General features: G+C 36.2%; 1 protein-coding gene across 3 annotated transcripts in view; it reads right to left on the minus strand.

Moving 5' to 3' along the window:
- Positions 1-363: 363 nt before the first annotated feature.
- The window catches only part of NUP58 (nucleoporin 58), a 35,196-nt gene continuing 12,441 nt past the window's right edge, over positions 364-23,118 (minus strand). For 2 of the 3 annotated variants that reach the window (XM_057532585.1, XM_057532584.1), the window contains exons 6-15: positions 22,644-22,668; positions 21,334-21,399; positions 20,842-21,016; positions 17,399-17,478; positions 14,954-15,072; positions 14,443-14,525; positions 10,952-11,153; positions 5,437-5,535; positions 3,755-3,850; positions 364-2,496 (exon numbers count right to left, since the gene is read on the minus strand). In XM_057532585.1, the coding sequence (XP_057388568.1) occupies positions 2,327-2,496; positions 3,755-3,850; positions 5,437-5,535; positions 10,952-11,153; positions 14,443-14,525; positions 14,954-15,072; positions 17,399-17,478; positions 20,842-21,016; positions 21,334-21,399; positions 22,644-22,668 (1,115 nt within the window). In that variant the 3' untranslated portion in view covers positions 364-2,326. The remainder of the gene's footprint in view (positions 2,497-3,754; positions 3,851-5,436; positions 5,536-10,951; positions 11,154-14,442; positions 14,526-14,953; positions 15,073-17,398; positions 17,479-20,841; positions 21,017-21,333; positions 21,400-22,643; positions 22,669-23,118) is intronic. The other variant, XM_057532586.1, reaches the window with a different exon arrangement.

Raw genomic sequence — 23,118 nt, forward strand, 5'->3', positions numbered from 1 at the left:
AGAGGGAGAAAAAGAATGAACATTTGTACACATGCTGAAAAGGCATTTTTAAAAAGGATCTGAAAGGATACACACCAAACCACGAAGAGCGGACACTGGGGAAGAAAGTGGGATTGGGGCCCAGGTGCTGAAGGCAACTTTCACTTTTTACTCAATATTTTTGTGTATAATTTAAAACGTTTTTGTAATTTTGACAAGACAAAAGCAAGTGACAAAGAACTTGCTGTCTTGTGTTCAGCCTTTTGTTTTTTTCAAAAAAGCAAGATGCATAAACCAGTGAAAACGAAACACTAAAAACCAACCAGAGAATAGAAGAGGAATAATAAGAAAATTACATATGAATAACAACTACTGACACCTATAAAGATTCAAAGCAACTGACACAGTAAATTTTATTGTTTACATAATGACAGGCTCTGGACAAAGTGGAGACAATGGACACAGTGACAACACATTTAAACTCCTGTCACAAACTGATCTGTTACAAATTCCCAATGGTCAACATATTAAAATGTAAAATATATAAAGAAAAAAACACAAGAAATATACATATCCAGATTTTTGCAGCACAATGCAATGTCCTTTTTAAAAAAACTTTGTTGTAATTGTGTATTTAATTCTGACAGTAATTCAAAACACAAAACCACATGTTTTCCTACCCTTCCCCAAAACCTGGATCTGGGGACCGCAGTATTAGGGAAGTATGCAAAAATAAAAACAACTTTCATGCTCAGAAACAAAGCATTTTCCTTATTTTAATGCATCAAGGCGCAAAAATTTCAATTCCAAAAGCCAATCATCGCTATATGCAGATAAATAAAACAGATTTGACAACACTTTTATAATCAAACCCAACTAACGTTATACTAAAATATATGTGTGTGTGTGTGTGTGTGTGTGTATATATGTAATACCTGTTTTAGAAAAAAAGGTGCCTTGGTGAAAATGATTCTGAAAATATTCACTTGATGCACATTATGTACAAAACCCTCTATATAAAAAAATTAAACTATTTTCAATGAAATTCCACGTTCACATCCCATCTGAAAACTGCACTTGAAAGATAAAATAGGTCTACCTAACGGTTTCTGTCTGAAATCATGGCTAAGGCAGTTCTCTTTCCAAGGGCTCTCTTTTTCACCCACTCTCTGTCACTAATACTAATACAAATGACACACAGATGCAACCTGACATGTCTATATATCTTATCACCTGGAGCTCTCTGTTCACTGTTAAAACGGGGGATAGTTTACTGTTGCTACAAAGAATACTTTTTTTCTTAAAATATACTGTTTCTTTATTCCAAATTAAGCACTTACTTAAGACATAGAAGAGGCTGATAAGTGACTCCATTTGGTGTCAACATCAATAGCCCTGTAAGAAAGAACTCTCTATTGGAACAGCGAGAAAAGTTTCCACTGAAATAATAGTCATCCTTCACCTGCATAGAATCAATTTGGCTTAATAGCTCTTTGCCCCCAGAACACCAGTCTGGAGTTCAAATATGCTCTTGAAGGTTCATCTCAGATATGAGGATACATAGGATAATAAAGTTGAAATCGGTTTGATGAGTCTCAGCAGCCCTCATCTGGAGTAGCTGCTAAGATTAACATGGAAACAAAAATGGGCAAGACTGGGGGCAATGAAGTTGAGTTGGTCAATATTTACACCAGTAACCATTTCACTAAGTCTTTAAGCAAATACCTACAATGACTTGGTACCTTTAGCTCCTTGTTCTACAAGCACTGAGGATTTGAAGCATAAAAGGTGAAAAATGGAATACCCTTAGAAAAGGGGAACAGTCTGAGGCAAAAGTTGTAGGTCTGTAAATATATATTCTATATGCACACACAGTTGTGTGTATTATCCTGTATATATTTTACATACATATTCACAAGATGCCCTGCAGTGTAGTTCAAAAGGCCTTTTATCAAGGAACAAAGTGATTCTGGTATAGGCCCTAGAGTTCATACCATCTATATAAGAAACAAATGTGCATATATTCACGTAATGTAAACCTTATCAACAAAAACATTGCTAAAACACTAGGTTAAATAGTAGTAGGATTTACCAATCAGCGATGTAATATTTCTTACACTGAGAATCAAAATAATGGAAAATACACAACTAGGTTTCAAATACACAAGAGAAAAGTTGTTTCGCATGGCAAACAAGAACAGAGTTCAAATTTCAGAAGTAAGGAAAAACTATCAAAACTTCGTAAATCTCCTGGGATGCAATTTAGTTACTGCATCAACTTTAGAAAAATAGACTCAGAGAATGAACGATGCTGCTACGGATTCTCTCAACACATCAACCCATATGTTTATCTTTTTCCTCTTTTGTTTCCAGCTGGAGGTTTCTTCAACTGAAGGAGTTGTCCTCCTGTTCCAAAACCTGCAGAGGCAGGATTGGACACCCCAAATGTCAAACCAGCTGATGCCGTGATGCCAGGGTTGCTGAAGTTAAACCCAGATGTACTTGAGCTGCCAAAGCCTTATGTTTAGGGAAGAAAATATTCATATCAGAAGTTAAATCACAAAAACAAACATAAAAAATGGGGATGAGAGGTAAGCGTCTAGCTGAAAGAATATATAACCTATACAAATAGCAGATATCTTAGGGCCCTGAATTTCTAACATGGAATTTTTCAGGAAAATAATTTAGCTGACAACTAAGTGGCACCATTACGGACAGAAGTTTAGTGATCCAGACCAAGAGAGGAACCTTACACAAGTAACTGAAATCGACAGAAAACTTCCAAGTTGGCAGCCACTTTCGTGTTAATTAAATATGCCAAGGTACCCTCCTCCTCAGCCCTCCGGAAACATTTTATCAAAATGTAAAGAAGAGACTTTCACAGCCTTTGGACCCACCCTTGCAATTCTAAGTCCTCCAAGAAAGCCTTAACCCACAATTTTCAGGACAATGAATACACAGAAGAGTAGTACCAATTGTTTTGATTTTATAAGAGCCCTCAAATAATTAAGATCAAATACTATTACTGCCTAGCTAACTAATGTTAATATATGCATATTATAATCCTGATACCACTGAATTCTATTATCTTACTCCCTAGGAACTACTGATTTTAAACACCACTTAATTTTAAATGGAATTTCCTTCAAATACCCGCAATTAAAAACTTTAATCGGTATTATTATTTTAGGCATGCTATTTATCCCTAAGAATTGCACATTAAAACAAGTCATTATTTACAAATATAGAAACAAATGCAAAAGTAGATGGAATTTGGAAGTTTCTACTAGAAGCGTCAAGAGACTATACCTATGTCAAAAATGAACAAAGAATCCAGTTAATCATCATTTGTAAGACTGGTATTCTTAAAATCAGGGGGGCTTATAACTAAAGAACACCTCTTTAGAAGAGAAACTATTCTCCTGAATGAATAATGATAAAACTTTCGCAATGGGTTCATTTTTGTAATAATGAAGAAAACTGTTTAAACATAAAACTAGCCTTTGGGTTCAAAATAATCTCTACTTAGTTAAAAAGAGGATGTAATTATTTATTATATCAAACTTAAGTTGTTAGAAACATTCTACAAACCTGACCTTCAGCATATGAGAGAGAGAAAGCTATATATGATTAGTAGGCTTGCAGGCTTCATCCAGTGGGTAGAAACGGAATCAGGGATCTTTTTTGGATACCGCAAATAACAACACTTATACTTTTAAAATTAAATAATGTGCACCTTTGAATCTGCCTGAAGTTCAGGCCAAAACACACAAACCTGCACTAAGACTTCCTGAGGGTTTATTTGTTGTTCCAAATCCAAATGTGGAGGCCCCTGTGGTGCTGCATCCAAAACCAGAGCTAGCTCCAAAGCCTAGTGGGGGTGATAGAGAGACACACACGGCAGGTAAAAACACAGGTGAAAGGATACTGACAAGTAACACCCAAATTATCAGTGGTCTAATAAACAGTGTTGAGAACCACGGCCTTACTAAGGAGATCTGCTTTACTCCTTTGCGTAAGACTTTTGGAAGAACCAGATCAATTCTGAAATAAAACATTTAGATCTACTTAGACTAAGTTTATGACCCATCCGTAATTTTTAAAGAACAAAGCCATAAAAAACAAGATCATATTAGTACTTTCTCTCCCAAACGGACTAGAAATTTCAGTGACCAAGTATGATTTTAGTCAAACAGATAGACACATATCTACTTAAGGATATTTCATTTCGGGGGAAAAAAAAAAAAGACTAAATTCATAAATAAGCAAGGCACGCACAACAGTTTAAATGCAAAGTACCGCACAGTAATTTTACTCTGCTTTCTGCGAAGACACTCCCACTTACGAAGTTTACCACTGGAACCCTGCGTGACTACACGGGGGTCGGTCACTCTACAGCTACTCAGGAAGAGCAGGCTCGTGCCACAGAACCAGCAACGCGATGCTGAGAACGCGGGAGGGGGAGCATTGAGGCTTCTCTCCTAACAACACTACAGTCACAATTTAAACGAAGCGTGTCTTCATCATACAGACTGCAAGAGGGGATTTTGCCAAGTGCTGGAAGGTTGGTTTCAAGTGCTCAGAAAATGAAATCCGATTCATCCTCGGCTACTCTGCAACAGCTTATCTAAAATACTGAGCCTGACGGTATTACTGCCCGTAACTCTATGAAATATGGCGACAAACTGGAATATAGATCATAGGAATTACACTGTCTGCCATAATCCTAATAATTCCTATTAGAGTGTAATATATTACATAACCATAACAGCTTATAGGCTTTCCCTCTTATAAGGATATATTTTAATGGAAATAAGGGAATCTTATTCGTTACATGACAATGCACCTGTCAAAATACAATCAACCTTCAATTATCCGCACCAGAGAATTGGGAATGCATTTGTATTTAGCATGTTTTTGCAGAAGACTTACCTTACTAGTTAGAGTTAACTTATGAATCTACTGAGATAAACTTAATTGCCTATGTATACAAATATGCATAAAGGCAAATATGCCAAAAGTGCTTAGGAATGGACAGAAGTCAAGTTGTTCGATTTATAATACAATTATTTCCCCATTTAAAGTGTTCATTTGCAGAAAGAGAAGATGCTTAGGAGAATGTATGTCCAGAAGTAGTTTGGACTCCAACTAATTTTTTTTAAGTTAATTTAATAAAACTAAGTAATTTTCAAGTTCATATTTTAGCATATTCCTTTGAAAATACGAACATCCCTACCATTTGATTTTTAATACGTTTTTATATTTACTATTCACAGACATGAAATGATTTTTTAAGTTCTAAATCTAATACTAGAAAGCACTGATTATGTTTGGAGAATCCTTTTTTTGCCAGATAGAACCTTAACTTCCCAAAGAGCAGATCCTCAAGTGTTTACAGGCTGGTAGCAATTCAAATGTATCACAGTCCAATGCAATACGAGAAAAGTTAAAGTGTACCTCCAAGGTTTGAAGAACCTAGGCCACTTGACTGCAAGCCAGTGCCAATACCTGAGCCGAATGGCGCTCCAAAACTAACTCCCAGAGATGGCTGTGGCCCTGGTATAAAAAAAAAAAAAAAAAAAAAAAAAAAATGGGGGGGGGGAAAAAAAACAAATTTGCCTTACTCTTTCAAGATTAAAGTTACTTTATGAAATTATTTTTAAAATGAACAGTGATTACTTTTAACAAATTCTATTTGCTAAAACTTAGTTTTCAGGATGTCTCCCCAGCCTAATTTATCTGTCCCAGCTGATTTACCTATCCAAAAATAAATTTTAAAAAAATTAACTTGTTCACACTAGACAATTAAAAGAGGCTTACCACATGGAAAGATGAGTGTTAGTTTAACCTACCAAATAATTTGAAATCTTTAATGTATTGTAAATTATAGTTCTTTTAGTTTTACTTCTAGAATGGTTTTAGATCTCTCCGCTTGTTTTCTGATAAAACTTAGTTGCTGTATTCAGTAAACGTTTTTACTATTTTTCGTTTTAAAATAAGCTCCTTAACTGTTAGAGTCAAGTCTCAATTGATCAAAAGAGACTGACACTAACATGCAAAACCATCATGTTACTTCATAAGAGTAAGTACCAAAAACTAGGCATGATTTCTTATAGGAAATATAAATGATATATAAATAAATAGATAAAAAACAAGACAATGTTTTATTTTATTAAATTTATTGTTCATCTTAAAGCAAATCAATTACACAGTAACATGACAATTCCAACTTGTTCACAAAGAGTGGTAACTGAGTTCTACTGTTAAGCTCTGCTACATTACACCACTTATCACCTGATTAAATAAGATAGAGAATGAACATTTACAAAGGCACCGCTGTGTACCTTGACAGATTCAATACATTCAAGATTTCAATTCAGAAGTTTCTTTCCAACATTTTGGAAAATGTACTCAGATGCAGAACGATTAGTCATCCTTTTCCCATTTGTTACTTTAAAGATTTTGGCTGAGTTTGTTTGGCAAGAATAGCATCAAACTTACTAGCCTCTCTTTTTTAACTACTTTTTTTTTTAACTAAGCAGAATACAAAAATCTATAAATCTCTCATATTTAATAATTTATGAAAATTATTTGATAAATTTCATAGTCCAATCTTCAGCCTTGTCTTTCTCAAGCGCAGTGATCAGCGCATCTCAAAGCTGAGGGAACTGCCAAAGTGATACGCAGACTGATACTCAGGCTTCTTAAAGAAATCAAAGCCTTCAAGCTGTTCGATGAAGAATGAGGTTCGTATATTCAAAAAGGTAGTGTAAAATTATAAAACATTAAATAAAAAAGAAAGAGAAGAAAAAAGAAACTAAGGAACTACGTTTTGCTACACTGGGACAGAAACTGGACTTTCCAAACAGCTTCTACCCAGAAAATAAAGAATACGGACTGACAGCAGCCAGAGTTTTCTTACACCACTATTAAAAAATAAATTAAAAAAGATTTAAATTTTTACATCCAGTTTGAGATCAATTTGAGAATAAAATACCTGCCTAGCAGCTCTTTTGTAAAATGTTACTACAGGAAAAAGAAACTAAGCATATTACCCTCTTATTTCTAATGAGAGTAATATGTAGGAAACACACGTCCAGTTTCTTTAACATTGAGAGACTTAAGTGTCACATGTTCACAGGAGGCACTGCTGGTGGAAGACCCTAGAGCATAATGCACACCACAGCCCTCAGCCCTACAAGTCCTAAGAGTTACTCAAGTAACATGCTTCGTGTTGTGTGCGGGTCTGCTTTTAAGAGCAACTCTAGTCATTAATATTCAGGATCCAGGTAATCAAGAACTCTAACGATGACAAGACTTTCCATTGCACAACAGGTACATGATATTTTGAGTTTTGTACCTTCACACAAATTCTGAAGGCAACATCATTTATAAAACTAGTAGGCAAATGTATAACATTTTTAATAGTAAAAACTCATGATAAATATCTCCCATGCCAAAGTATCAGCATATATTACACTCTGGCCACCATATAAATTAGTTTCACTATTAGAAAGCAGAATCTACATCCTTCAGGCAAATGTTACGTAAACAGTTCAAGAAATCTGTTTTAAAATCTTAATAGTCATTAGTCATTCAATGAGAGGCTCTTAGTTCCATAAATAAAACCAAGTTAGTAGTAACATATCCCAATGACTGCCCAAAGTGAAATCTTCATGTAGAGTAACATTTTACAAAAGTTACTGAATAATATATTCACACACAACAAAATCAAGTTTAGCACTGTAATTCATATTTTCCAGAATAAATTCTACTTTCTTAAAAGTAAAACTGCATTCACAGGAAAAGGACTAAAGTGCTAATTTTTTATAATTTTCAATGATCACTCAAAATACCTAATGTCACTAGCATGGTTATTCCTAACTCATATTTTTTAAAATAATAATTTTTCTTAAAAAACAAAAAATGTCTTCCCCAATTTCAAAAATTTTACTGATTTAATGGGGAATGTCCTTTGGTTATTAAATATAACAAAATCATAAAACCACAAGAAACTAAAATGAAGAAGTTTCCTATTTAACACTACACCTTAAACGTCCAAACCTACACTAAAAGCTAGAAAGTAGGAATTCCTAACAAAATGTCTCAGCTCTCCTTAAAAACAGCAGCTAAGTCACATGAGAAAAGTCTTTTTATGTAAACATCAAGAACTTTTAAAAGTGTCAAAACACAACAGCAAAACTTAATCCCAGTACATTAGCTTAAAACAATCTATCCTAAGTTAAAATTATACTGAAAAGCCTAACGTAAATGTCTTAAGCTTTTTAAGAGGCTTCAGAAGCACTGGTGGACAAGTGTACTCCAGATCTACCATCACGTAATCCATGTATGATGCTTATTTCATACATAAATAGCCTGCAGAGTTTTTCATCAGTTCTCTTCAGCCTTCAGAAGCAATAACCATAAATCACACAGGCCTAAGTTCTATCATGTATATATTTTTTTCATTAAAAGACATTGAAGAAGGATCAAGAAGTCACTTATGTCCATACTTCCACCTCCAAGAAAGACTACACAGAAAGCACCTTCAGAAGGTATCAGCCTAAGAAGCTGTCTGCATTTTTACATTAAAAAGTCAAGAATCCATATGCAAATAGAAGCAAAACCCCCCTGACAACTCAAACCTTGCACACACCAACAGGGCTGTATAAAAACAGCACACAAGCCTCACCCAGCTTCATCTAGATGGTCTTTAAAATTTGTTACTGGCACTTAAGAAGATTTCATCCGTCACAGGACAGAAGAATAAGTCACTGGGTACAGAGCACAATGCAATGAAGAGGGGCATTTCTAAATGGGCTGCATGCATCTATCAGAGCTGCTGTGTCTCACTCTAGTGGTGACAGGACTAAAATAGCTAATCCTGACGGGGAGAGACATAAAGGGATGGGCTGTGGAGCGTGCGAGACCCTTAGAGAGACAAGTGGGAAACAAGAAGACAATACGAAATGATCGCTCTTGTTTAGCTTCTCAGTTCCAAAAATCCGTACAACTCAAAATGAAAACACTGTAAGACTGTTTAAGTTAATAAATTACAATTTCTGCCACCTGATTAGAAAGCCCTTATGTGGGCTTCACAAGTGCAGGGAATGTACAAGGCGGTCAGTTTCCCCAAAGCCTGGTGAAAGTCCACAAAAAATTAAAGCATGTGAGCAAAAGGCTCTCCAAGATGATGACTCTCAGTTCAGCTCATACCCTCCACCACCACAGAGAGCAGAGACCGCATCTCTACTGTTACCTTTACGTCCCTGGAGCCTAGCACACAGGAGGCGCTCATACAGGATGAACATACTTCTTCAGGTGCCCATGAGCCCAAAACGTAAGAGTGAAAACCTACAAACCTCTCAAAGCGGCCTACGTAAGAAAGTTTATAAAACAAAAATCCGACAGGTGGTTCTGCCTCAATTTTAGCTGTACACCAAAGAACATAATTAAATTCCCTTACAGCATAACAGTTTAGTTAACTGACTTTTCTCAAGTTTTATTGATTAGAATAGAAATCCCTTATGTTTAAAGAACACTTAACCAAATCCCGCTTCTCTGATCTATTTTAGGATTAATATTAACTCTAAAAAGTAAACTGGTACTATAGTTAGTTTGATTAGCTGGGTAAATAATCACGAGAACTGATGATCGTCATTATGGGGTTGATTTGATATCTATCCATCCCATAATGACCTGATAGGAACCAATTCCATAGTGACTTCTTTTCCCTCTGCAACTGGAGAACGCAACCCTATACTCCAGCCAGCTAGAGAACTACTACACAGTCCTTATGTCAGCCACTATTCACATGGGTCCAGCCATGGAGCGTGGAGGGTTTGGCATAAATCTATCATCAACCATTTACTGATGGTAAGTCAATTCTGTCATCCCCAAATGTGAGGAACAATTTTTTAAACTGCCAATAGTGAAACACAGAGAACACTTCCCTAGTAGAGGCAGCCTGAACGCAATCTAGAGATGTACGTTTTTTACTTTTTTGTACTATCATTTACTACTGGACTATAAGGAACTCTCAGAAACACACATGCTATAGAATAACTAATAAGCACTACACAAAAATTTATGAACAAGTAAAAAAAAAAATCAGTATCCATTAAGATTATATTTTTCTATGTCACACTTCAAGCCTGACAAAATAGGGACTGCAGGAGTAAAAAGATAAGTAATCATCTCTGAAAGACACAAGACCAAACTAAACACTGCAGAACTAGACCACAAAAATGTTTCCCTCATAAGAAGTGAAATTAAACCAAGGACTAAAATTATCTGCTTTCCAGTATCTCACCAGTTGTTTTCATCTGCTCAAACTCCCAGCTCATACTTCTTCATGTATAATCCAAAGCATTGCATAACATTTTTTCCTGCTCTTGCCACTGTTCTGTTCATTTTGAAAAGGTACAAACAATTCTAGCATGTACCTTCTTCCAAATGTGGTTAAGAAGGCCTGTTCTCTGATCAAACAAACCTACTGATCTTCAACACACCTTCAGTCGATAGACACACTTCATCCTGAGTGTGGGCATTCTGTAACCACTGCACGTGAGAGCACACCACCCGTCAGCATCAGGTACGAAAAGTGCAACCTATGGCTGGTTTACCTCTGACTTTAAAACAATATACAATACAGTCACAATTTTAGAATCTGTTGCTCTTAAATGTAATTCAGTAGTGAAACACCATGTTCTAAAGGGCATTTATAGCAATACAGCAAATAACATTAATTCACAATATTCAGTATCTAATTGATGTATAATTATTGCTAAGACTACCCTGCATTTTTATCAGGTATATGTTTATAATTGTGTCCATCACAATTTTTAGACTGTATTGGAACAGCTACTCATAGAAATTTCTTCAGTGCTAACACAAAAGGAAGACTCATAAAAATGCACATAAATGCTCTGCATTTTAACAGTAAGAAGCTATAACTTGAATGCATTCAGACCTGTAGCAGGCTGTTGCTGCTGTGTAAGTGTTGCAGCCATGGCAACGGCTGCTGCGTTTGGCATGTTGCTGAAAGGGGTGGGTCCAGTAGTGACTCTGGGCGCATTCTGCCACTTCTTGGCTTCTGCTCGCCTGGCTTCAAACACATCCACAGCGTCTCCCAAGAACATTTTCCTGTAGCCAAGGTACTGTTCTTTGAGCACCTACAGGAATGAAAAAAAGAAAAGGTTAATCAAGTTTCGTGCGACTTGGATAATACAAGGATGAATATAACCATGAAATAAGTTAGCAAAGACAGACCAAAAACACTGCCAACATTACACACTTAATCTAACCCTCAAATCAGAAGAATTTGAGTGATGGATCGGAGAGTTCTATCACACCTTTGTATACTGTCTTCCCTATTTCAGTCATATGTCTTTACGATCAACTGCCTAACATATTCTGGCTTCAGGAGGCCCCCTTTAAAATAAGTTAGCTAAGCTTTTAGACAAGCAAAGTAATACCTAAAATCCCATTTTAAATGTTAAATATTCCAGTTTCTCATGAAAATTTCCCCTCCAAAGGCCAAACTTTGGATAACTTTTAGATTCAAAGAGCTTTAAAAAAAAAAAAAAAGCCCACTAAATATATATTTGTTAAATACATTTTTTATCAGTATATATAAATAAATAATAAAAGGCATGGGTGACACATACTAAAATAAGACATCACCTAAGCAGAGAGAGTTTGGAGGGTATAAAGAGGGCTCTTACTTGATCAACATTGTTTATTTTACAATGAGAATAACTCATGTTGAGCTTATGTAACCAAACTGGGGGGAAAAGAAAAGAGAGAGTTTATAATTTCAGAGTAAGAAAGAAAAATCACCAAGTTCATAAACTGGGCTGGATTACCCAATACAACATTTGCCTTAATTAAGGCCATTAATAGGAAGGATTCTGTTTCACCTTAGAATTATTAAATACTTTAAGGGTTTAGCTTAGTTTAGATCAGGTTTATACTACTTTTGAAGAGACGTAAGATTTTCATATTTCCAACCTGTTCTTAGCAGAAATTAGTAAATATGAGGCTTTGGGTTGTGACAGGTATTTCCAGCATTTGAAAGCTACCGCCTCCTTCCGTGTGGACGTCAGCGTATCATGCTCCAGTCCCAGGCTTTCCCACCTCTGCAACGTGTGCAAGTGGGCCTGCCGAGAGCTGGAAACTGGGGAAATACACTCAGAAGTGGGTCTGCGACATCAGAAACCACGGCTTACGAGAACGGATCTCCCCCAAAAGCATCCTCCCTCTTTCTGTGTGATCACAAGCACATACCATGCAGCGTGTGACATCAATAGCCCATAAATTTTAGTTCTACTTCAGATAATGGGAAATAATGACCTACTTTAGAAACTTAAAAAAGACATTTAGTTTTAAAAAAAAAAAACAAAAAACTGACACCAGCCATGATCTACAGAATTAATAAAATTTACACCTAATTTTGTCAATGTTGTGGAGGCCTGGCTGATCAGGTGGCTCGAGCCTGTTTCAACAGGTTATCTGTGTTGTTAATAACACCACAAAAGGAACAAAAAAAAACCTCTTATAAGAGGTGAACAAGTCTAGAAATTACAGTTTACTAAACGCAGCTGAAAATAAATGTCAAATCTGATCATGGAACATCCTTTGGGTTCTTGGGATGTGTATTAAAAAAAGGAGTAGGTCAAAATTTCAGGTAAAGTTTATCCAACATGAACTGGAGTTTTTTGTGCAAATCTCTGTCTCATTGTATTATGGCCCTGTTACCGAAAAATGTAGTTTTCAAACCAGAGAGAAGAAACTGCCATTGAAAAAACATGTGTATTTACAAATATGTGTCTCAGATCTCCTTTAAAATACTCCAGGGAAATCAACTGTACTTCAATAAAAAAATTTTTTTAATAAAATAAAAAGGTATTAATTAAAAAAAAATACTCCAGGGGAAAAAAAGCATGTGTGGAGAACTGATAAAACAAGGTCAGCAGGATCTTGATAATGGCCCAAGTTGGGTGGTGGGTACCTGAGCATTCATTATAATAGTGCTCTACTTTTGTGTATATTTGAAAACTTTCATAATAAAACTTAATGGGAAAAACATCTGCAGAACACAGACTTCAAAGTGCCAACAGAGAATCACCTTTAGCACTCTAAAAAACTAAACACTTATTATAGACAAAGTTTCAAGAGAATTTAATAAAAATTCCTCCTTTAAAACTAAATTATTTTGGGCTTCCCTGGTGGCGCAGTGGTTGGGAGTCTGCCTGCTAATGCAGGGGACACGGGTTCGAGCCATGGTCTGGGAGGATCCCACATGCCGCGGAGCAACTAGGCCCGTGAGCCACAATTACTGAGCCTGCGCGTCTGGAGCCTGTGCTCCGCAACAAGAGAGGCCACGATAATGAGAGGCCCGCGCACCGCGATGAAGAGTGGCCCCCACTTGCCGCAACTAGAGAAAGCCCTCGCACAGAAACGAAGACCTAACATAGCAATCAATCAATGAATGAATCAATAAATAAATCTTAAAAAAAAAAAAAAAACTAAATTATTTTAAAGATTTGGTTTAAAATTTTAAATCTATTAAAGCAAAAGGTTTGAAGTGTGCTATCACTTCAAAAATGGTATGATTTAAGAGGTTAACTTAAAAAAAATTCTATTACCATGCATCAAATTAAAATAAAAATAAAAATGAAAATATTGGTAATCTCCATGAAATTCTATTACAGTTAAGAATTTATTTAGACTCAGGTTTGGATGCTTTGAATTTTAAAAGTTTTCTCTGACTATACATAATTCCAAGAAAGACTTTAATTGTATTTGCTTGATTGGAAAAAGTGTATGTATATTAACATTTCACCCAAATAATTTCTAAAAATGAACATATTACACAAGGTTCAAAATATTCAGTGACAAATTATTTTATTTTTATTATTTTAATAAATACCTGTGTTTCCTGTGTTTAGAAGGGACAAATGTTGTTAGCAAGTTTTTTTATGCAGGGATCAATAAACATTTAAAACACACATAAAATTAAAGCAGTGAGACATGATTTTGCTACTAAGACTGTTTACTTTTTACAGAAATAAACTAAAAGAGATGGAAACAACCCAATGTCCAACAGAAGACGACGGGTTACACAAACTACGTACACACATGCAGTGAAATCCTGCCTGACTACTAAAGATGATGGTGAAGAAGTGTGTGTATGAACGTGGAATGTGGTTCACAATGATGAAAAAAGTTAAAATAACAGAGTGCATAGGACACTTGGATCTTTTTTTTTTTTTTTTAAAGATCTTATCCATGGTTGTGTCTGGGCATGATTTGGATTATTTTAGTTTTAGTCTTTTTCACTTACATATAACTTTAGCTATTTCTGTAATAAGCATGGATACTTTTGTCCTGTGAATGAACAAATAAATACTTCACTTGGGTGTAGATGTCCAGATAGATGAACAGGCAATGAGAACTTACCTTCACATTTTCATGAATAGACTGAAGTTGTGCAGCTAAAGCTACAAATGTTTGATAAATTTTCTGCATAGCCATTGACAAATCTATAAAAGAAAATCATATTATCACACAAATATGTATACGACACACTCGATGTTATTTTTCTATTACTTGAGTCCAATTTTTGGTACAGTTAATGTATAGGATGAATAAACTACACCAATACTTCCATGGATGAGAGAAGACAGCAGAACAGACTGAGAGAAGGATTCCTCCATCAGCAATCTGGGGGCGGGGGGGTGGGTGGGGTGCCCTAGGACATCTGCCCATTACATCATAACAATTCATAACAAAGCATTTTATATTTACAGGAAATAAAGATCTAATCGAGGACTTTTAAGGAAATTGTCTTATGGCAGTTTAAGACAACTACTAGTAATAATCTAGAATATCGACTATATAACAACAGCTTAAGCTCTCTAACTGAAAAAACAGTGCTATTAAAAAAAAATTACCACGGAAAGCATGTTACCTTGAGGGGTGATATGTGAATTGTTCGCTTGGGTGGCAAGATGGTTTTCCAGTTCTTCAATCTGTTGTCTGTACTGCTGGAGCTGCACCTCAAACTGCTGAACCAGGATTCTGAAGTAGCTACACAATAACATTTACCAAGTCAGATCACAGTTTTAAAACACTGTTTCCTTTATATTCAAAATTCCAACAAAAATATGCCCCTGTTTAAGTAGGGCCTTTGAATTAGTCTGATGACATAATGTATCTTTAAGTGACACAGATATTATTGAAACAAAAACCCAAACTTGTAAGTTATCAAGGTATCAAAAATAGATGCACAGCCTTACTCCAATCATGAAAAAATACCAATTAAGGGATAATCTACAAAATAACTTAATACTCTTCAAAAATGTCAAGGTCATCAAAGAAAAGGAAAGACTGAATAAATGTTAAGGATTGGAAGTGACTAAGGAGAAACAACTAAATCCAGTGTGAAAAGAATCCTAGAACAGAAAAAGTACATTAGTGGAAAAGACAGTAAAATTCAAATAAGTTCTGTATTTTGGTTAATACAGTACCAGTGTTAATCCTGTTCTTGATAATTATACTATGATTATGTAATATGTTAACAGTAAGGGAAGCAGGTAAGGGATATAAAAAAATTCTTTGTACTACCATTTTTCCAACTTTTCTATAAGTCTAAAATTCAAAAGAAAAAGTTAAAAAAAAACGTGCAATTGTCAACTAGATTTTACAGCCGAATACTTACAGTTCTTACGTTTATAATCTGAAATACTTGATATTTATAATCTGAAAACACTACAGTGTACTACAGAAAGAGTATGTAATTATAATCACTATTCTGATAAATTTAACGAGAGAATGCTAGAAAGATAAAAAGGGACCTTGAATAGCACAAAACGCAGTCTGAACACGACTCCACAAGAAATGGGGAACTGTGAAAGCTTTTCACAGTGGAAAAATCACACAGTTCAACCCATCTCAAAATTATCTCTGATGGCAGCATGAAGAACAGGACAGCAGAATAAAATACTGCGGAAGTCCAGCGAAGGAGCTCATCCCACGCTAATCTGAGTAAGGCAGCAGGAGTGTCACTGCCATTGTCCAGTCCTGATTCGGATCACTGTACTGTGGTTATGTAAGAGAGTATCCTTATGTTTAAGAAACACACTCTAAAGTACTCAAGCATTAATGGGTATCATGTCTGCAAGCAACTCTAACTGTCCAGGGGGAAAATGTATTTACACATATGGAGAGCAAGGAACAAAACTACAGTAGAAATGTTAACATGCAGGGAATCTGGATGGAAGATACATGAGAATTCTTTGTTTCATTCTTGAAACTTTTTTGTAAATCTGAAACTATAATAAAAAGTTAAAAAAAAAAAAAAAAAGGGTGAGGGGCCAGGAGTCAAACAGACCCCTACCACTCAGAAGCTCAGGATTCTCCTCTTCATGCCTCAGGCTCCTCATCTCTAAGCTGGAATGTGACAGCTGTGGAGGGTTTGTGGGAAAGCAGATACAGCAGGTGAAGTGCCAAGCGCGCTGCATGGCATATGGCAAGCATTTGAGAATATTAGCTATTATTCTCTTGCACAACACAGACAAGACATATACCACATGCATGGAAACCACATGAATATACAAGCTGGGTACAGGCGGGTTTTTCAGGTTCACTTATCTACACTTTGTAATTTTTCTTCCTGAAGATTTATTATGTATGCAAATAAAAGTTATGGAAATAAGTGAAAGAGTTAAACTATACTTAGTACGCCCTGTTTAAGGAAGGGACTATCATAAAGTATTTTTTAATTGAAAGTCCTTATGGGTATAAATGTAAGTTTCTACTATCTGCACAATGTAATTAAGTAGAATAGACCCTGTAAGTAATATGAAGTGCAACTGCATAATAGTGGGTAAAATCTCAGACCTTAGCCTTCACTTACCTTTCAATAAAATGGGGACAGGGCTTCCCTAGTGGTGCAGTGGTTGAGAATCTGCCTGCCAATGCAGGGGACACGGGTTCGAGCCCTGGTCTGGGAAGATCCCACATGCCGCGGAGCAACTAGGCCCGTGAGCCACAATTACTGAGCCTGCGCGTCTGGAGCCTGTGCTCCGCAACAAGAGAGGCCGCGATAGTGAGAGGCCCGCGCACCGCGATGAGGAGTGGCCCCCGCTTGCCGCAATTAGAGAAAGCCCTCGCACAGAAACGAAGACTCAACACAGCCATAAATAAATAAAAATAAATAAATAAATAAAATTTAAAAAAAAATTAAAAAAAAAAAAATGGGGACAATATACCCTTTCAGAGTAATTATGAGAGTTAAATTTAAAAATCCACATGAAGTGCCCAGACTTGCTACAAAGTAAACTAAAAATCCCTACCCTGTATACTGTTTTTACTGTTCTGCTTTTTTAAAGAGAGAAACATTTGTTTAACTTACTCAGCAGGAGCTGTATTTTCATGTTGGAGTCCAGGTGGTGTTTTCTGGGTTCTTAAAGCTATTTCAGCATTTTTTAACTCCTGATATAATAGAGGTTAAAAAATAGAAAAAGCCAATTAAAAGTTAGGCTAAAAATACTAACTACCTCTGGACTGAAACTTCAACAATGCCATTCCCGGAGCTTCATACGCTGTGAGAACTTATTATGGATGAAGCCGCTTTACAAGGTGCTAAAACCTCCTTCCAGGCAAGACAAACTACACTTTTTACAAACTTTATAATAAATTTATGGTCTATTTTAAGAAACCATGGATTCCTGTAGGATTTGTGAAGTCAATTCATCCACAGTTAAAGATAGTGTTACTATTTTAAAATCTGTAATAATACAACTATAGAAAACACTATTTATAAAAAGCAAGGTAGTAGTAATAACCCTGAGGTTGATGACAGCAGCAGTTAACATTCTGGGTACTTACTTACTGTGTACCAAGCCCTGTGCTACAGGCTCTCCTTCTATTATCATGGTCACTCCTCAGTAACAACTCTATAAAGTGGGTGACGAAGTTACAGAGACATTAAGTAATTTGCCCAAGGCCACGCAGCTGGAAGACCTGAGACCTGAGTCTTAGGGGCCCAATTTTTTATACCTCACACACTTAACCTCCCTTCCACTCCTCTTCAGTGCCACTCTTATCTTCCAGCCAATGGTTTTTCAAGACTCATAATGTGTCTAACCCACTTACACTCCACATTCCTATCATTTCATTGCTTCCGCAACCTCTATTTCAACGTCTATTTAAGTTTCCCTTATTTAAAAAGAAGTCTCTTATCCTAACTTTATGTCCCGTGCAGCAACTTCCTGTCCTCATTTTACTGCCCAGCTGTGAAGTCTCTAACAGTCTCTAACTGTCCCTTCCACCTCCGTGTTACTCTCCACCGCAGGCTTCTGTCCTGTGACTCCGGACACGGGCCCAGAGCCTGGACTGCCCAGCACTGAGCCGCGCCTGGGTCTCACTGGCAGGGCTCCCGTAACGCTTAAGGGCCTGCAGGTCCTCCAACATGCCCTCTTCCTGCCTCCTCGCCTTCTGCTGTCACCCTGCCCCTTCCTCGCGGCCTGGGAACCACCCCCGCAGCTCTCAAGGCTCAACTCTTGAATGTGCCACTATGGCTGCATCCTGCTCCGGAGGGAGGCTGGACGCCCACTGAGCCCGCTGCACTCCGTCACACCTTGTCCCTGGAACACTTACGTGACTGCTTTAGCTCACTCTCCCTAGGATACTCTAAGTGTTTTGATCCCAAATGCCAGAGGAAGTGCTCTGCACATAACAGATGCTCAAAAAGGTTCTCTGAATTTGTGGATTCAGCAATATAACTTCAACGAACCATGTGGTACCTGCCCTGCCCACAGAAAACATTAACCACGCGACTTATCTGGACTCTTAAGTGATGTCCCCCAGACAGGGCATGTGAAAGACTTTACTTCCATAAGGTTCTGGTCTTCACAATCTCAACGCTGCTCCTTACCTCACAATTGCTTTTATTTCCCAGAAAGGCTTTCTTTGAACAAAAGGTTTTGGATTTAATAAGATGGATAACTCCTTCACTAAGGGAGTCAATATTTCTGTTTTCAATTGGCAATTCACGAGACTGTGGGTAGAGCACTAATTCCTGTGTATTTGAAATAAGAGAAACCACAGAGCAAACTCCTTTGAGATCTCCTATAAACTTTCCTCAACTCAACTCAGAAGCCATTTTCCCTTAAGGGAACTCTCGACTCCTACCCTCTTCTTTCTCAGTCTTTGGGCATTTCACTTACCCCACGAGACTTCAGTACTTTGGAGTTCTCCTTTTGTCTCTGAAAGACAAGTCTGGTTATGTGACAAGCGTCTCACAAGTGTTTGTGGATGGAATCACCCAGTGTGAGAGTTACAATGGTTCCCATTCTTGTGTTCATTTTTTTTCCTTGAGTTTGCCTCCTCTATTACTTTGATAATGACCTTGTGCATATAATTTCATAAAAATTTCACACATGAAATTTAGAATTTCCTATAATGTTTAATCAGAGTCAAAACACTCTCCACAGTCTAAAGGCTTAAGTAACATTCTGTTCCTCCTAGGAAATACATATCTGATGATAAGGGAAGAATAAGGGGGAAGGAAACATGGGGGAATACTTTATTCATATTTAACCAAAGAATTTGTAAGTGACCAGGAAACCTGAAAGCAGACAATAAAGCCTTTGAATCCTCTTTAAGTATCATAGTTTAGATTAGCTATTTTGGTAACACATTTATTAAAAATGTCACAAAGTATTCTCCAATAGTTGACTTAAAGACACATAAGCAGGTACAAACTTCCAGTTACAAAATAAGTCTTGGGGATATAACCTACAGCATGGTGACAACAGGTAACAATACTACACTGTATATCTGAAAGTTGCTAAGACAGTAGATCTTAAAAGTTCTCATCTGAAGAGGAACAAAAAATTGTTAACTATTTGTGCTGATGGGTATTAATTAGACTTCTTGTGGTCATCGTTTCACAATATACACAAACACTGAATCATTATGTTGTACACCTAAAACTAATAACGTTATATGTCAATTACATTTCAATAAAAAAAGACACGAAGCACTTCACAAATTTTTACTTAAAATATTATCACTTAATTTATGAAGAGCACAGCACCCTGATAAACCCATTAAAAAGGCGCATATCACATAAAGTTCATTAACAGATCAGGGAAAACTTCAGGGAAAGATTTCTAGATTGCCATGATCAGATCAAGTATACTGTACAACTGTGAAATATAAAACAAGTAAATCATCTATCATCATTCTTCCCCACTGATGTGAAGAAGATATTTTACGTCATGTATTATATACCACCAGGACAGGAAGCAAGTAGACATTAGTGACAGAAGGTATCAGCCTCATTACCATTTTTATTAACCGAGACCTAACGAAACTAGCAAGTCACTGGAACTTAATATCTATAAAGCATGATATAATTTATATTTAACCACTGACAGATTTAAAAAATGTGTTTTTCCCTCTTGTATAATATAATAAATTAGCCAGTAGGCACGCTTATGAAACAAAGCAGTCAGGAGCATAAGCTCTAGAGTTGGATTACCAGGGTCTGAATCTATATGCTCTTAGAAACAAAGCTCTCTGTTTTCTTGTTTGAGGTAATAACAGTACCTACCTCATAGGGCTGTTGTGAAAAATCACTAGGTTAATATATCTAAATTGCTTAGAATACTGCCTCATACATAGTAAGCACTCAATAAAACCCAGTAACTGTTAGTATAGTAATTTAAAAGTATATGCACTATATGGTTTTCTTATAGCATGTCTGTATGAAACTTCATAATTTTAAAAAGACCTATTTCTACTTGAAAAAAAAATAAACGAAACTCCTACAATAAAATGACAGTTTACCTGAGCAGTTTCTATTTTCAGTTTGTCAATACTGAGAGTGTTCCTCTGCAGCCCACTGGCAGCCAGCGACAGAAGCTGCTTCAGAGCTTTAATATCTTCCTGCACTTTAAGCATCGCTTTTGAAGACATTCTACTAATTTCTTCTTGGACTTGTTTTTGTTCCTTCACAAATTTCCTAAAAAAATAAATAAAACTGAGTTTAAAAAAAATACACCTTTGGTTTTATACAGAAAAAAAAGTAGGCTGGTCAGAGTTTTACGTCCAAGTGTGTTAAGAAGCAACTATTAAAAATTCACCTACAGTTCACAGAATGGCAGTTACAGAATTTTAATTCCTTTATTTCTTTAACTCCATTGTTCTGCGTTCTCCCTCATTTCTAAAAGCACCACAGTGCTCCCCACGTTAGAAGGCTCAGGAGGGGGAGAGGGTCCCCTGAAACACCTCCCGGCACTCCAGTCTGATTCGTCTGCTGACAACACCTCGCACACTTACTGCAGGCTGTCCACGTCCTGGCAGATGACGGCAGGCAGAGTCTCGTCCTTCAGTGCTTTACTATCCCTAAGAAAGATGCCACAGGCGCGTTAACATCAGAGAGCATAAAAAGCTGACGGCTCTGTATAGCTTCTTTGGAGAAATGTCTCTTCAGGTCTTCCATACCTAGAGGTGATTCACTGTGTTGTACAGCAGAAACTAACACAACATTGAAAAGCAATTATACTCTAATAAAGATGTTAAAAAAAAAAAAGCTGACAGCTGAGTTCTACAACAGTATGTGTTAAGATACAAGAAAACAGAGCAAATATTCCCCATTTACAGTCTTCTTGGATGATTCTGAAGTTCTTTATAAAGAACAATAAACTTTGTGATCTACAAAATAACTAACAATTTATCTGACATGGAGGTTTCTTTTCTAAGGAGACTGGCATCTATTATAAGTACACGTAGATACATTTGACTAAATGTTTAAGAACAAAATAAATAAAACAAAATAAATAAATAAAATAAAATAATAATAAAACTTCTCACAATGAGTTGCTCACAATATTTTACAACTTCAATTTGTTCTTCAACAAAATAAGACCTAGGAGTAGCTTAAAAGAATGATGACTATTTAAGGAAGACAGGAATAAATGAAACTGGGCTGTAATGGCGGGAGCCGCAGATCTGTACAACTTCGGGGACATAACCCTGGGCAAACGGCAGGCTCTCGCCTCTTCTCCCTTTACGTAACAAGGTTAAAATACACACAAGATGTTTGGGAGGCTGGAGCTTCGTCATTTACTTACAAATGCTTTATTTAATGTAATAGAAATTATGTGAGAATACAATTGGCAAGAAAATAATGATCTTCAAATGTATATATGACGTACATGGAGGTTATTCTCCCTCTTCAACATCAGTGAATGGTGCTGGGACAGTAATTTATATATAAAATAAATGGTATATATACATTTTTAATTTGTATATATAAATAAAAAGTGCTCCAAGAGTAAAGTTCCATGAGTTGTTCAACATTTACTAAGTTAAAAAGACACATACATATATTTGTGTTTATCTATATTATTTGGGGAAAAGCCAACTATTTCCTAGGAAGAAATGGTTGTAAATTTTCCTAAAGATCTGACCTTCCATAATCTCTCCAGAGCCTATGCTTATTATTTTATTTTTGACAAAAACTTTAAAAGAATTTTTCTTCTAAATACCTATAAGGTTCCATTTACTTCCAACCATACCATTGGCCTATAGTTTAATACGTAAAACTCTTTCATTAAAATATTTTAAAAGTCAAATTGTAAACTTACTCTGGTCTTGTTCCTGTTTTATCACCTAGAAAATTCAAGAAGCTTCGTGTAAAAATAGGTTATTTATCAATGTATTCCAAATACAAATTTTAAGTTAACACAAACTAAGGTATAAATAAAAATTGTTAAGGATTTCTTAGAATGCCTCTTAATAAACAGCATGTGATGTCACGATTTGCCACAAACTCTAAACACAGCATGTTACAGACATGTTTATGTACACATAAACACAGTTAGGTAGCTGATTTGCATCAATTTCTTTCAAGGGCAAGAATCTTCCTTTTTCAACTATCTTCCCTGAGAACTCTCCCTGCCGAGGAGTCTTAAGTCCTGAGAGCTTCAGCTGACACTTTTTAAGGCCCCCTGAACAGGCTGCTCCACCTGAGTAAAAAAAAAATAAGTTGCTAAAACATCTAAGGCTATTTTTTGAATTATGGAGTTACTACAAAGAAAATTAAGTAAAAAACAAGAGACA

Source organism: Balaenoptera acutorostrata, chromosome 18 (genome assembly GCF_949987535.1).
Source record: "Balaenoptera acutorostrata chromosome 18, mBalAcu1.1, whole genome shotgun sequence".
In the NCBI taxonomy this organism is placed as follows: Eukaryota; Metazoa; Chordata; class Mammalia; order Artiodactyla; family Balaenopteridae; genus Balaenoptera; species Balaenoptera acutorostrata.